Here is a 15,422-nt window from a genome sequence, read left to right as displayed (position 1 = left end):
TCGGTGGTCTGCCCGCTGCCAGCCGCCCTCCGCACCACCGGCTCCGGCCACCCTTTCGCGTCCCGCTGTGCCGAGCTCGGCGGCTGAGCCTGGCCTCGGGGAGTCTGTCTTCCCCCTCCCAAAGCCCACAGCTCCCCGCTGCTGAGCTTGCCCCTTGGTAGTGTGTGGGAGCCATCAGGGGGGGTGTTGGTGAGCCGTGTTTCCCTCCAGGTGTTTTTGGGAAAGGTTTGCCTGACTGGTGTGTAGGTAAATGGCAATGAAGCGTCGATCCCCGTGTAATACTGAAAAACGGTTACTAGTTCAGTTTATTTTGTATATTAGTAATGTGTGTGGTTTGAACACTGATGCTTCAGGGAGTTTGATGCAGTGCTCATTATATGCGATTAAAAATATGATTGAAGGATATTTAATTTTTTCTTCTATATCTAATTTAATATAAGGAATTACACACAGTGTTGTGTGAGAGCTTAAGGTCTGGCTATCTCTGAAAACTTCCCAAAACTTGATCCCTATGGTAATATGTTTTAAAATACCTAAAACTTTTTTCTGCATTACGGATTTTCTAAAGCCTGCACTTTCATAGTTACTTGCTTTTAACATGCTTTCTTTTTTGTTTAGTGGTAGAATAAGAGCTTTGGAAAGAAATAAGATCACAAAGAAGACTTTAGAACTGGCACAGCAGTACTTCTTACCCCCCTATGCTTTCCAGATTCGAGTTGGTGCTCTGTACCTTTTGTACGGGCTCTACAGTACGCAGGTTTGCCAGCCAAAACAAAAGGTAATTGTTCTTGATGTTTTATTGTCAGGAGATACTAGACGTAGGATATGTGGTATAACTGTCATCATAGATGGGTAGGGCATTTTCTTTCATTTTCTTAAAAATATTTAGAACCAGATGGTCCCTTTGGAAAAAGTCACCTTTCAAACACCTTTGGATTTGAGAATTTACACAGTGGTGACTAAAATACTGCGTGTGCCTCCTAAATTGTAGCTGCATCTCAGAAATCTTGTCTGCGAGATAGGAAGCTCTTCTCTGTTCAAAAATGAAAAAGATGAGCTTTCAGAATGGGGACAGAAAATGTGCTCAGCTCTGCACAGAACTCCATTACAGCCTTAGCTATTCCTTAGAATTTCAATGTGATGAAGACTGGCTGCATGATTTCCAATTCCTGTTAACCAGAAGTGGAAACAGAATTCATAAATAGTTGAAAGGGCTAATGCCTGAATGACGTGTCTCCTTGCTGCTTCTGGGACAGGAGATCAGTATATAAAGGAGTTGGAAACTCAGTGCAGGAAGTGGTTTGAACTTAGAAACTGTGTGATGTATATTGTGTACATATGTGCAATTGAGTTCAGATTCTTTAAATAAGAAACTGAAGTTGAAGTATTCTACAATGGTGCCATTATATCTCATATCTTAACTTCAAAGAAGTCAATCCATTTTATGGGGATGAATTTAGGGAATTTTTAAAACACTGCTGGAACTGTTAGCCCAGGAATTATCAAAGAAGCTAATTGAGCTAGGGAGAAAATGAAGTGGGCAGAGCACATGGGAGAGAGGAAGGAAAGCAAGGAGCAAGGATACTTTTATGAGCATTTCACTGGCAGCAAATCATGGTAGGAGTATTATTTCCTAATCATCTAGTGATTGAGAGTCTTCTAGGTGTGTATTGTTTCAAGTATCTAGGAATGTGAAGAGTTAACTTTGTCAGATGTCAAAGAGGGCTTGTGTTCTGTGTCACTGTTAAAGAAAGCAAGTGCAGTGAGAATATTTAATACAACAGTATAATAAACTTCTCTGCATAAAATTTTGATAGTAGTAACAAATGTTATAGTAGGATCCTCTCTGTAGCTCTGTGCTCATGTGACATGCCACACCCTCGGCATCCAGGTACTGTGCATAGTATAACATGATCACAATCATCAGCTGAATTCATTTTTATTTGTTGAAATATGCAGGTTGATATGACAATATAGAGCTGTTTTGTTGCAGATCAGAATTGCGCTCAAGTATTGGCCTGACATCCAAAGATTTCAACAAGATCTGATAGATTCCCAGCATTATGATGCAGCATACATCTTTAGGACACTGCGACTTGACAGAGCATTCCATTTCACAGCAATGCCAAAGCTAGTGAGTTATTACATGTATATCTTACCTTTTAATATCTTCAGCTTTCAATGACTGACAGTTCAGCAGCACTCACATATTTAGTCTAGTTTTGAGGCTGTGTTGAAACATAGTAAATCTTGCTCTTTAGCTAAGTATGGGACATAAAGCTTAAGAGGATGTTTGAATGTACCAAGCTTCTCATCCGAAAATATTTTTCCAGTAACTAATGTTCTAATTAGGTTTGAGATGTGTTATAATTTCTAGAAACGTCAAACTCTTGAATCTGGATGCTGGATTAAATTCTTGACTAGGGAATAATTTTTTGGGAAGGGCTGATGCAGCACTTTAAAGCTGCATGGTGTTGTCGATGAGATGGTTTTATGCCTTTCAGCATCTCTTGTTGGTTGGATATGCAGTAAGAATTTTCAAGAGGAGGTGCCATTTTAAGTTTGCTTTTAAGTTACAAAGCATTGTCTCTTGTTTTAGCTAAACTACCGAACTAAGATGGTGATGCAGGAAAACGAATTTAAAGAAGAATTTAAGGACCCAAGTAACCGAGTAAACAGCCTCATCACTAATGATGTATTGGAGGTACAGTACCTTTTAAACTACAAATTAACCACTGCTTTTTTTGTTGTTGTTTTGGTTTTCTGCTGCTGTTCAAGTCCTCTTATGGAATCCAGCCAAGGGTAATAACCTGTGCCAGCCACTTTACCCAACACTCAGAAACACAGCTTTTTTTTTGGAAAAATTGTGGTACTGTTTTCAGTACTTGCAATATGCTCTAAGGTTTTGTGGTTTTGCTTCAGTGAGATGTGAAAGGGGAATGGTATAAATGGTTAATTGTCACTTAGAAATGGAAAATGTTGGTTGAGGGGAAGCATGTTTTGATATGTCTGCAGATTGCAGCTGAAAGCTCGATACTTGTGGTAATATTGAATTTACTTATCTGCAAGTTTATAGCCTTCTCTAACATTTATTTCTTATTTTAATACTTGTTTTTGTTTATAATACATTTTATAAAAACTGGAGTAATTCAAGATGGGTATAGTTTCTTATATTGCTCATTATGACTCAGTAATAGATCTTTGTTTACAGGTTTTTCCAGTTGCTGCTAGCAAATACATATCATCAGTGAGGTTGACTACTGTGGTACAAAAATCAGAAATCTGTGAAATGGCAGGATGAGAAGACCTGTTTCCTCAAAAGGAAAAATAAAATGCTTTCTCTAAAGAGATAAAAATAGACCACCATATCAGAATGAGACCTCTATGAACACTGATCCTTAGTGTCGCTGAGACTTCCTTTTTAGTTTAAATAATGCAAGATACTCCTTCTTCTTTTGCTTTTTGGTGGACTGATGGGACAGTGCTCGGTAGCAGTATTGCTAGGCTCCCTAAAACTGAGCTGAGCTAAACAGAATCTGTTTCTAACACTCCTGCTAGTTCCATGGTCTCCTTGGAATGGTTTGTGTAACCCTGTTTCTGTTCTTTGAGGACCAATATTGCTTTACTGCTGGTATTTTATTTTTTTTTCTTTCCTGAAGAGAGTATTTTTTTATTTTAGGAACTGATGAATATTCATGACCACTACCAGAAAATGAAGTGTGTCATTTCAACTGACAAATCCCAGCCAGACAAGGCACTGAGCTTGATAAAAGATGAATTTGTAGATATTCTTAAAGACATAACTTTGGAACATCAGGAATGGCAGCAGAACAGAATGGTAGGTAATATTAACCGTTGTGCTCTGATAACTTAACAGACTGTGTGAATGTGTAAGAACTGTCTGTCTTAGTGTAATTACCCTGAACATACTTTGTAAATCTCAGATGTGAGTAGAACTGTAACACTGAAGACATGGAATGAGTAAAACCCTAGGCAGAGTTATGCTATGGGGGGAAGGGTCTGGAGTTGTATGTGGTACTGCCTCAGTAATAACATAAATGATTGCTGAGGGGTAAGCCCTGGAAGGTGTGACTTTTGGTCAGTATTAGAATGACCATACAAAATAACTCTGTAACACTTATTCTTGAATCAAGGAAAGGCCGTAGTGTAAGGCGAAGAAAACGGTCGTATGTGTAAATAATTGTTTCATTTTTCACAATTCTTGGATGTTAGCTGCCTTGTATATGCCAGAGATTTAAAAGATTCCCTTTTTTTGTTTTAGAAATTATTCTTAAATACTAAAGAAAATGATGAAATATCAAACGAAAAGGAAGAAAGGACTTTGCTAGAATCAGAGGTAAGAAAAATGAACTAGTTGACTACATTGTGCAGGCCAAATCTATTATTTTTTGGCTTCAGATCACAGGCTAAGCGGTGTATGTCAAGTCTTGATAGTGTCCAAGTAGGTTCCAGGAATAGCTAGTGGGGCTGGTTGTTTTTTCATTGATTGGTTGGTTCTGAATTTGTTTTTAAATTGTATTGTTTTCTGTTAAGCTGTGAGCATTCACGGCTGTGATAGCTCTTGGATGCTTGTAATAAAGTCTCTTTTGAATAAGGAAGGGAAAGACCTGTATGTCCTTGGGCCGACTCCTTTATGGCTCCTGGAGTTTCAACTAAATGTAATGTCCATTTTTTATGCTACAACATTATTTCATGTGTTACTTACCTGCTTATTTCAGCTTTGAATTTGAGCAAGATGTGACATTTCAGATTTGATTTTCTTCTCCTGGGCTTTGTAACAGTGAAGGCAACCAAAATTATGGTCTACCTTTTTAATGAAATTTGAACTTTTTTTAAAGTAACAGTTCAATGGCATTTTAATTATATAGGACTAACTCTGATTATAGAATTACAGCTGTAGTGAGATATTGCTCACATGATTATCTGATGTGATATTTCAATACTGCTATAATAGAATACGAAAACTTTTTCTGACCAATTTCTTTGATTCTTTACAGGGTTCTGAAAGAGCAAGTGCATTGGCTAGAATCAAATACAAGTCTTACTCTGCAGTTGCTGAGGTAGGTATAAAATCAGATGATAGGTTTGTATTTATTTTTAAAGAACAGTTTTAAGTACCACTTTAATGTAAACTTTGGGTCAGGAGGGAATGAGTTAAAATGGCATGCTCATTCAGCCTTTGAATGTTCTAATTTTCTTAATGCATTGGGGAAACCTGAAGCTCTTATTATTCTTGTTAGATTGTGGAAACAGTGCAGGTATGATCTATGTTTGGGGGATTCTCATTTACAAGGTATCTTCTATGCTCCGCTTAAGTAGATGGTATAAAAATACTTGCAAATTTAATTGCTCAAATTCCTTGAAGTTTAGGTATTGGAATCTCTGAAGAGGCTTGTGAATATGAATTTGAGGGGTTTAAAGTCAGTTGGAAGTCCTTGGAAACATTGTTTCAATAACTTGCTACTTTAACAATATTGTTGATTCGTCATTTTCAGAGCAGGCCTATGAGAAACATCACAACTTTCACTGTTTATTAAAACATCTTATTGAAAATTGCATTATTGAATGAAATGGAGCTCTGGAAAGTGTAACAGTCCAGACTTGTGACTATGTGGTGATAATGTTTTCTAGGCACCTAAGCAAAATATGACAATAAGGAGGCTTTATGGTGCAGCTGTTTTTGGACCTGTTCTGTTTGCTTGCAAACAGTGGTGTGCAATATGATGTAGGTTGGTACCAACAGAGAATGATTTGAAAATAAATGGGTGTTTCATTGCCTACATTTTAAGTGATTCCCATTAAGGCACATTATCCTGTTAAACCTGAAGAACAGTAGCTAGTGAGAATCCTCCCTCCCTTCTTTCCATCCCTTTTCCACCCTGACATAGAAGTTGATGCTTTGGTCCTTGCTGAATTGTGAAGTACTGGGTGACATACAGTACTGTCTGGCTACAGACATACAGCTTTTTTGTATCGTCCATGTATATGTTTGGGTTCTAGGCTTCCAAATCCAGAAGACATCGTCAAGTAAAATTAGAATCTTCTGAATCAGGATCGAATTATGGGAAATCTCCAAGCCGAAGTAAAAAAACCATCAGGCAACCACAGCCAGCAAGGAAAAGAGGTGCTTTGGAAGTTAAAGGTATTTCTCCATTGCATTTGCGAACCTGGAGAGATTACTTTGCTAGCTGAGGTAGCTGGTTTGAATTTTATTGTTGATCAGTGGAGGTAGAAGATGAAAGAAGTGTTCTGTGCTGCCGGTATCGTAATTGAACCATTTTGTCTGTTATCCACAGTCTGGTGGGGTAGAAAGGCAACATGAGTGCATGCGGTTTATTGTTAGTCTGAAGTCTCATATGTAGTCCTGCTAATTTTTCTCTGGAAAGGCCTGACCTTGGAAAAGCATGCCCTGTGCGGCAGTGTCTTAATTTTTCTAATTGCTATATAACAGACATACCGGAGAGTAAGATATGTGTCTGTTTCTTCTCTGACAGGTGGCTTCTACTTTTGAAGCTATCTTTTTGATGAAAATCAGCTTATCTGATGACTTTGATCGTTCACATTATTTTCATGAAATCCAGAGTAAACCTTGCCTGTTTCTATTCTGTCTCTGAGCTCTTGAAGGAATATCCTCTAATATTTCTGAAAACGATACTGATGTCTTAATGACAATGATTACTTTGTAAGACTAGTACCTGCACTGTCACATCAGTCGTTCTTCCATCTGATACTTGTTATTTATTTTGTTCTTTTGTTATGAAACTTTCAGTATTTCCATGTGAATACAAATCTGTTGTCAATAGCTCATGTAATTTCAAAACTCTTCTCAAATGGTTTCCTTAATCTCAGAATTGCTATTATTACATTACAACAGTTCTATATTTGTTTAGTTTATAGCTAGACTTAACTTCTTTCTTCACAGCAGGGTTTTTTGATACACCTGTGACGGGTTTTGTGGTTCTGTTGTGTAATTCTATTTTATTTCTCCTGAGCATTATAATTTAGGAATAAAAACAATTTCAAGGAGCAAACTTTTTTTAAAACAGGTACAGAGTACTTTTGTCCAGTCTTTGGGACCTTTTTTCTTACTTTGAAATGCATCCTGGAAGGAAATACCTTTAACTGTACTCGATATCCTTCTGGTTTATCTATGCTGATATAATAAGCATTGGTATGTCCCTGTATGTGCTCTTGCTTAATGTAGTCAGCAAGACTTCAAACTTTTAACAAGAAACATGAAATATTAAATGCAAATGCCTGCAGTCTCCCTTTGAATGCTGTGGAGAGGATAGAGTTTTGTTCATGTCAAGAATGGTTGCCTACAGAACAAAAATGCCTGTGGAGATAATAAGAACAAACGGAATGTAATGGAGTAAGTGATGATATGGTAAATGTTTTTAAAATTAAGAAAATTGGACTGGGGACTCCTTTCTGCCTCAGATGAGAAGTTTTTTCAAAAAAATTGACTTACCAGATCCCAAGCTGCTAATACTTTTTAAATTTCTTTTATTTCTGAAGTTTGTTGATAGTATGATGCTGACACCAACAATTTAAAGGATTAGCTATTTATATGGATTCTTCTTGTATGGTGTCATCATTTATGTTAATATATTCTGAAAGATATTGAGTCTCAGAACCTGAGGACCGACTCATTTCAGTGTGAGATGAGACCTGGTGTGAGTACTTTGCTAGATCTAAAGAGGAGGTGAGGAAGAGAGGGAAGTCAGCTATCGTTTTCTGTCTCTCTGTCGGAGAGATCCTATCTGGTGTTGCTGATCTTTCGCATATATGGACCAGTAATCAATTTAGTTATTTTACTATCATAGCATTTATGTCATCTGGATTGGTGCGGTTTTACTTTCTACGTATTTGCACATCCCTGCTTATGCATCTTTTTTTTCTCTTCCATTACTTTCTTTAGATCTCTGTCTCCCAGTTCTGAAAGCATGGGAAATTACTTTTCTTAAGGAAATAATCTTTCTGATATCCAACTTTAAACAGATAGAAGTTGTTCTGTTTTAAGTTTTTCATTTACTTATAATTTATTAAAGGTTAAGTGAAGTTGAACAGCAAAATACTTTTGCATTTATTTTGAAGACAAGAATTTAATTACAGAGTTTCAGACTTTTCTGACTTGTTTAATTTATGTTAGGAAAAAAGTTACTGAGAAATTCATGCCTCTCAGTGGTGAGCATTAGAAAATGTTGTCTTTGCTTCCTTTTAAAACAGTAGATGAAGTGTTGAAGAGAAATAAGGGCATTTTGAATTATCTCTGGACCAATTTGGTGGTTGATATGCTTTAAACTTGTAGTGTTAATTACTTGTTATTGAAGGTTTCTTTAGTGAGCCATATGAAGGTATGTGAAACGTAGGTGTTTCTTCTCTACAGCCTTTGACAAGCAAGTCAAGAGAGCAGCATGTGAACAGTCTTTTAACTGCTGAACCTGAGATGTAGAAGAAAAAAGAAAGCAGCTGACAGTTTTTCCTAAAAATCTATTTGCAGGTGAAACAGAAGTGGCAAAGGAAACTGTTACTCGGCATATTGGGATGCCTATAATCACAGAAGAGGAGAACTCAGATGAGGAAGGTACAATGAAATTTTAACAAACTGGTTACTTGTTTTTTAATAGTTCTCTACTGTGCTGTACTTCTCTGAAATTAAAGCTGGTATTTTGGCTCAGATGTTGCTGCCTTGCAAAAGCTAGATGAGTTTATAGTGTGTAAATTGTTGCATGAGAATTGAAGCTTTGATTTGAGACTTTGTTACAAGCACACATGTGGTGGCAAAATCCTGAGAGTCATGTTTTTCTACATTGATTTCATTATAGTGTTCAGAGTTAAAACTGGTCCAGTTAAAAGGAGACTTACTCTTCTATAATACAAATCTATCTTGAAGAGTTCCAAGTGTAGGGAAAAGTGATGGTTTTGGTCATTCTCTCACTTAGAGGAGACCTGTTCCAGTAGCTCTGGAAACTTGGGTAACCTGTGCTCGAGGTCAGAACAGCCCTTGCTGCCTTCATTTTTGTGGAAGTGAAAGGACATAGAAGTTTTCTCTCTAGCCTTAATTTCAGTTGGGCAATGCTTTAAGGATTAAGTTCCTGTATATACAGTAATGGTGTCCTCTGCGGTATTAGAAGTTGTCTGATACAGTTGGAGTAGGATTCTGGGAACTGCAGCAGAAGAGTGGATGACTTCACTATCACTCTTGCTACTGGAAATAATATAATTTTTTAGTTGGAAGCAATGGCAAAGCAGGTTTCTCAAAGCTGATGCTGGAGTTGCTATACAGACGCACCAAATGCGAGTAGTACAAATTGAGATGTTAGATGATACTGAAGTGCTCTGCAACTCAGAAGCTTCAGGGTCTGTTCTCTGTATTACTTGAGGAGAACATAAACACTGTGGAACAGACGCTGTACAAAGAAAGTTGCATCCCCTTTATCTGGAGGTGCCTTATCTAGCTATGCTCTGGGAAGAGCCCAGGGTACTGCTTTGCTGCCATGTCTCAAACTCAGGTGTCATTCCTGGGAAGAGGACCTGGCCAGCTAAAGGCACAGTTTCCACTGGCAGTTCTAGCTAGTCTCAGACTGGTGAGTCTTGCTTACGGAGTGGAAAGCAGACTTGATAGACCAGAGGTAATGGTTCTTAATCTAAAAAGAGTAGGATTTAATTAGGTTGCTTAAAGGGAGAGCAAAGGGTTGAGTACAACTTCTGGAAAGCTTTAATGACATAGATGAGTGTGAGGAGTATATTTTTTGGAGTTAATTTACTACCCAAAATTGTATGTAATGGAGGGGTATTTCATACAAGGAAGCATAATAACTATTAAAATACATTTGTAGTGAGGTAGCACATTTATATTTGCTCTTTTTAAAAGTAAAATAACATCTTGTAGTACCAAAATGAGATTAAGTTTTCTGATCACCTTAGTTGTAGACAGTGTGAATTTGTTCAATTTTAAATGGTCAGATTGAAGGCACAGTGGTGCATTTAATACTGTACTTTATTTACTTCAATTTGTGGTGGACAGAAAGTTGCTTTCTAAATCAGGATCATTCTCCATTTCTCAGAATTTGCCAGCAAATTCTGAAGCATTAAAAATACCCACAAGCGCTCTTTTCAGGTATTTTGTGCTTAATTTTGTGAGTATTCCATTTGTCAGATTCACAGTGAAATCTTAAAGTGTTCACAGTGAGCAGAAAGCTCTCAGGTGTGATTAAGTTTTGTACAGTATTTTGTTCAACAATAAAATTTTAATTGATGTATTGAATGATAGTGTGCTGTAGAATTTAGAAAGGTATTTTTTCATATTTAAAACCATGGGGAAAGGGATTGTGAGGGGATCTCGAGAGCTCATCTAATTTATTTCCTTTGCTGGGCAGAATTAATGTGACTTTAATCATTCCCATAAGGGAAGATAGATTGAAAAGCTTGTCAGAAAAATCTCTTTATTTCCTTTCAGAAGTATCTCTCCCCAGGAGGAAAAGAAGATGTTAGAGGATCCAGTTGGAGAAGCACTAATGTTAAGTTAATGACAAAATACCAATATTAGAGGTAACACAAAGGACTTGTTTTGGATGCCTTTGAACCTACAAGGAGTGGTGAGTGGGAGTGAAACTACAGGTGATGCTGGAATACTGGTAGTGACTGGTATACCTTAGCTGTCTCATGGTACAGCACCTGGTGAATGCTTCTTGTCGGAGACAGTTGCTGTGTCTTGTTTGAGATGGAAAGAGAAGATCAGTTGTTTCTTGTATTTAGCTTATACAATGTGAGTTATCACTTGGAACTCATGTCAATCTGCAATGATGGTTTTAGCTGAGAGTTTTAAAAGAACAGCTCACAAAATATTTGCCCATATGAGACATGTTTATGATCTTTATCACTGAACATAAAACTAAGGTTACTGACTGTTGAAAATTAGTACAATAAATTATTTTTCACAGTTTGCTCGCTCCATTTCATAGTGTGTAACTTCATCAGTGTTTATCATGGTTTGATCCCACAGGTGTGGGAAACGAACTTCGTGAGAAGCAGTTTATCGTATTCTGTCTCCAGCAGATCTGGAATAATTGTATATTCAAATGAAGAAATGTAAAGTGCATTTATTAATTCTGCAGATGACCTTCAGCTGTACGAGGGCAGGACAGGAATTCAAAATTATCTTTATAATTGGAGAGGAGTGGAAGAAGTGGGTGTGGGGATAAATGAAGTTCAGTACTGAGAACAGGTACAGAATGGGGAGATGATTGCTAGGCAACAGTACTGCAGAAAAAGCAAACGGATTGAGAATCATAAGCTGGAGTGTTTTCTGTAAACAATAACAAGCACTAGAATTCATGTCATTCAGCCCTAAAAGGCCATAGCCTTAAACACCCCATTTGACACAAAAATTCGAGAAGAATGAGTTATTCTCCTTAGTATTTTCTCCAGTGGATCATAGCAGTACTATCAAGAAAAGCCAAAGGAGTTGAGCTGTCCTCTCCTACAAGAAGAAATATAAAATATTAATTTGAAAGATTCTAAATATAGAAGGGACCTAAACTGAGTGAATTAGTTTAGTAGTATGACTCAAAAGGCCAAAGGAATTGAAGTACCCTTTCCTAGAAGAAAAAACACTAAGTGGAAATATAAATGATTTGACTATAAAAGGGGCCTGTATTAAATACACTGGTTGACAAGGAGGAACGGGCCTAAATGACAAACAGGTTGGACACTGGAAAAACTAATAATTAAGCACCAGTGTTGCACTCAACCTTCTTAATGGGAAAAGAGGAAACACTTTATAATAAAGCCAAAACTTTATAGTAAACTGAGCAATCGAATATTCAGTTGAATAATCAAAATTTTACAGTCTAATCCAAAAGTCATTATTAGTCCAAATCTACTTATTATAGAAAAAAGAATACTTCTATACAGAAAAAAACCCCAACTCTATAGTGGTAATAATATAGTTAAATTTTATCATACATGCATTTAGTTTCTACCCCTTTTTCCTGGTTTAATGTTCACTTCTCCACTGTATTTCTGGTCCTAAGGTTGCTGGGCTTAGTCTGTGGCTAGAACGTGCCATAGATGCCGCCTGTTTAAAAAGGCTCATCTGTAGTCAGAAAGGTTTTGGAGGTATCATTTCTGTAAATTTTGAACAGTTCAGTTTTAATTTGTTTTTCTGACCAGCACAAACTAATTTCCCCTCTATGCATTTCTGCTCCTAATTTTTGGTGAGCAGATACAAGAGACATAGAGACCTCTCAAGAAAAACTTAACCAGACTTTTTTTGGTCAGTATTTTCTGCTCCTCTTAATGCAGTTAGGATCCTGTTGGCAATACTACATTTGTCAGTTGTGTCCATCTGAGGTGCTGCTGTGGGTGTGGGTATGCAGGCTGATGGAGAAGCTTTCTGGCATCCTGACATTGCAGGGGATGGATACCTGTGTAGGTCTAATAGGGGAGCAGTTTGGAGATGAGGTGCAGTGGAGTACTTGAGTCTCATCTTGGGAAACCCCTGGATGGCTAAGAAAGATATAGGTGAAGATGGAGAGTTCCTTCTAGCAGATATTGGGACTACAGCTTCAAATTCGTCATTGATTAGAAGTTTCTTCACTTAAGAAGTTGCTTAATGATGAAATTTACAGGACCAATCCTCATCTACTGTTTCTAGGCACCAAGGTTGAGCTAGGCTTTGCAGCTACATGGTGTTGGATTCTTCCCTTGAAGGGAAACTTGAAAGTGACCTCTTTTTCTATTTTCTTCCAACTTGCACATAGATTTCTCAAGGAAGCTAAAGATTAAACACAGCTACAAAGGTTTATTTTTTCACTTTCTTGACAATCTATTTTCAGCTAAATTATTATCCCATATATATGGTGTAAGTTTATTTTAATGTGTTTAAGGAATATGTTTAATACTGTTCCCTGCAGTGGCACTTTTTCATAACATCACCATCTTGTTTGCTGCTTCTTGTATCTTTGGACCACGCTAAGAGCTGAGTAGAATTTTTCAGAATTTTCAATACTCAGTGACATGAGTTTGCTGCACACACTTCTGAAAATGATTTGCAAGTCTACATCAGAAGCATGCAAAGGCTTGACTAGGTGTGAAAATGGGTGCATTCAACTAGCAGTTATTTTAACATTGTAATGATGAAAACAAGTGTTCTTTAATTTGTTTATAAATTGCGTAAATGTAAAATGGAAGTTATGCTTAAGGATAAACTTAGAACTGCTGACTATACGCAGTGGTAATATTTCAAAACAGCAATCCTGAGAATTTAAAGGCATCTGTAAGCAAGTTTTATAATCTGGTGTAATTTTTCTTTCTTAAAATAAAAATCCCTTGCTACAGTCTGGTGAGCAATTACAGGCTTTTAAAAACATGAGAGAGACTTTCTAAAATACTTAATTGAAACAAGCAGCTGTCATTAAAAATAAACAAAACAAAACCCCCCAAAACAAAACCAAAAAACCTACAGGACTTCAATAATATTGTTTTCTAGTATCTAACTTCTCTCCTGGTTATAGCCTCAGCTAATACAGTACTCAAAGGCTGCAAGAAAACTTCATCTCTGTAACGTCAGTCTAACTTGCAGCTGACCTGGTAGATGGGAGTGAGGCAACATAACAGTATGTATCTGGATGTTGTTGTAGTTTTTGTAAGTAAATTAGAGAAATATGGTTCAGCTGAGACTTCTCTAAGGTGGATATACAACTGACTGAAGAACTACATACTACAGTAATCCCCATTTCTTTGGCAAAACTAAAGGATCCTTGAGGTAGTGCCATGCAATGTTTACAAGTATAATGTGGGTGAGGAGAAGCAGAATAAACTTAAAACAGATGACATCAGTTTAGAAACTGTTTAAGTGGAAGACATCTTCTGGTATAATTTTTATTCTTATAATGGGAGAAATCAACAAGGTCTAACTAAGGTAAGTGCCAAAGGCTGCATTTGGAAGGATGGTTTAAATGCAAATACCAGCTCGGGCATGCTCATGTAAGCAGCTGTTCTCAGTCTGGAGGGTTTTTCAGCCCTCCAGCTGAAGGTGGATCAGCAATATGGGGGTGATGTGAAAAATTCCAAATGCCATGATGGCAGTGGTGATCTGTGTGGTGTATAGTTTGGGGAGGATGTAGACCTCACGTCTAGAATAATTAGAGAATCCTAAAAAAAAAGGGCAACAAAGAAAACAGTCTGCAAGACTTTAGTCTGGAAAAGAAAGGGTTTGAGAATGAATAGAACAGTCTTCCTGGTAATGGTCTTTACAGCTTTGTAATATGTGTTTATGCAAATAGTGATCCATGTTCACTGAGGCAGAGCTATACAGTTTGCAGCAACGTGAATATACTTAATAGGAGATTTTTGCAGTTAAGTAAACGGTCTGGCCTTAAACAGCAGAATCACTGTAGGAGTTCAAAACAATGTTGTAAAAACGTTGGTTGTCTGAGACCTAATCCTGCTTTGGAGTCAGGAGATGGACTGGAGGATACCTTGGGGTTTATTCTGATATTAATGTTTTACATAACAGGACCCTATGCAGAGAGTGTATATTCTCTCATCACACATGCATAGCCAGTTCTTCAAATGACAGGTGTTATATTCTTTTCTGGAATGTTTCATTTTTAAGTTCATTCTACTTCTGGAGCTGCCTGTTCAGATTTTACAAATCTGCTGTGTGGACCTGGGGTGAGGAAGCCATTCTCAACTGTGTCCTCAAATCAGATTAAGCCTGGTAAGGGAATACTTTCCTCCTCCTTCTGTATGCAACCCAGCACTTGGACTAGGACTGCAGGAACTTTATGAGCTAGAAGGGGCTCAGAAAGGTGCTTAAAGCTCCATCTTGCTCCTTGTACTTGAGGGCTTGGGTCAGTCTTCCCTGTGCTATGCTGTAGTAGCAACATATCCGAAGAAAAATTATGTTGCAACAGCTTGAGCTTTCTGTAAAGGACACTAACCTGCTTCCTCTTTAGTCACAGAAATGTAAACCTGGAAATGGAAAATAAAATGGACATAAGGGCCAGCCGTCAGCTACTCGAGGTTATCAAAGATGGGGAGTAACTTGTTTCTTTAGAAGAGTTTTGTATGTGTGGCGAGAAGTGTGGTAGCATTTGAATCTTAGTGACGGGCTCAGTGCACGCTGCGGTGGCTCCGGATTAGTTTCTGGCAGAGGGCTGCGTGTTGACACACCGCGAGTGGGGTCTTTTACCCCCCTGCTGCCCGGTCAGCACAGCCCTGAGGACTCGTGAGAAGAGGCGGCGCAACGTTTTGGAAGAGGGGGTGAAGCTGCTTACCTTCCCCAAGTCTCATTTTTCTGGGAAACCGCAGGGCGTCCCGCCTGTGCTGCGCACACCCCGCGCCGGTCGCGCCTTCCCCGCGCCCGCTGCTGCCCCGGGGGCGGCCCCGCC

At 38.0% G+C, this 15,422-nt stretch overlaps 1 protein-coding gene across 1 annotated transcript in view; it reads left to right on the top strand.

Annotated features, from left to right (window-relative positions):
* SNAPC1 (small nuclear RNA activating complex polypeptide 1) overlaps positions 1–10,970 on the top strand; it is an 11,720-nt gene extending 750 nt beyond the window's left edge. Inside the window, exons 3-11 of the mRNA XM_026849220.1 lie at positions 619–778; positions 1,994–2,134; positions 2,600–2,704; positions 3,680–3,838; positions 4,283–4,357; positions 5,019–5,081; positions 6,022–6,163; positions 8,525–8,608; positions 10,484–10,970. Coding sequence (XP_026705021.1) covers positions 619–778; positions 1,994–2,134; positions 2,600–2,704; positions 3,680–3,838; positions 4,283–4,357; positions 5,019–5,081; positions 6,022–6,163; positions 8,525–8,608; positions 10,484–10,518 — 964 coding nt within the window. The 3' untranslated portion in view covers positions 10,519–10,970. The remainder of the gene's footprint in view (positions 1–618; positions 779–1,993; positions 2,135–2,599; positions 2,705–3,679; positions 3,839–4,282; positions 4,358–5,018; positions 5,082–6,021; positions 6,164–8,524; positions 8,609–10,483) is intronic.
* Positions 10,971–15,422: the final 4,452 nt, after the last annotated feature.

Source organism: Athene cunicularia (genome assembly GCF_003259725.1).
Source record: "Athene cunicularia isolate RWA chromosome 5 unlocalized genomic scaffold, athCun1 chr5_part1, whole genome shotgun sequence".
NCBI lineage: Eukaryota > Metazoa > Chordata > Aves > Strigiformes > Strigidae > Athene > Athene cunicularia.
The sequence above is the reverse complement of the archived record's forward strand: the minus strand, read 5'-3'. Positions and strand labels throughout refer to the sequence as shown.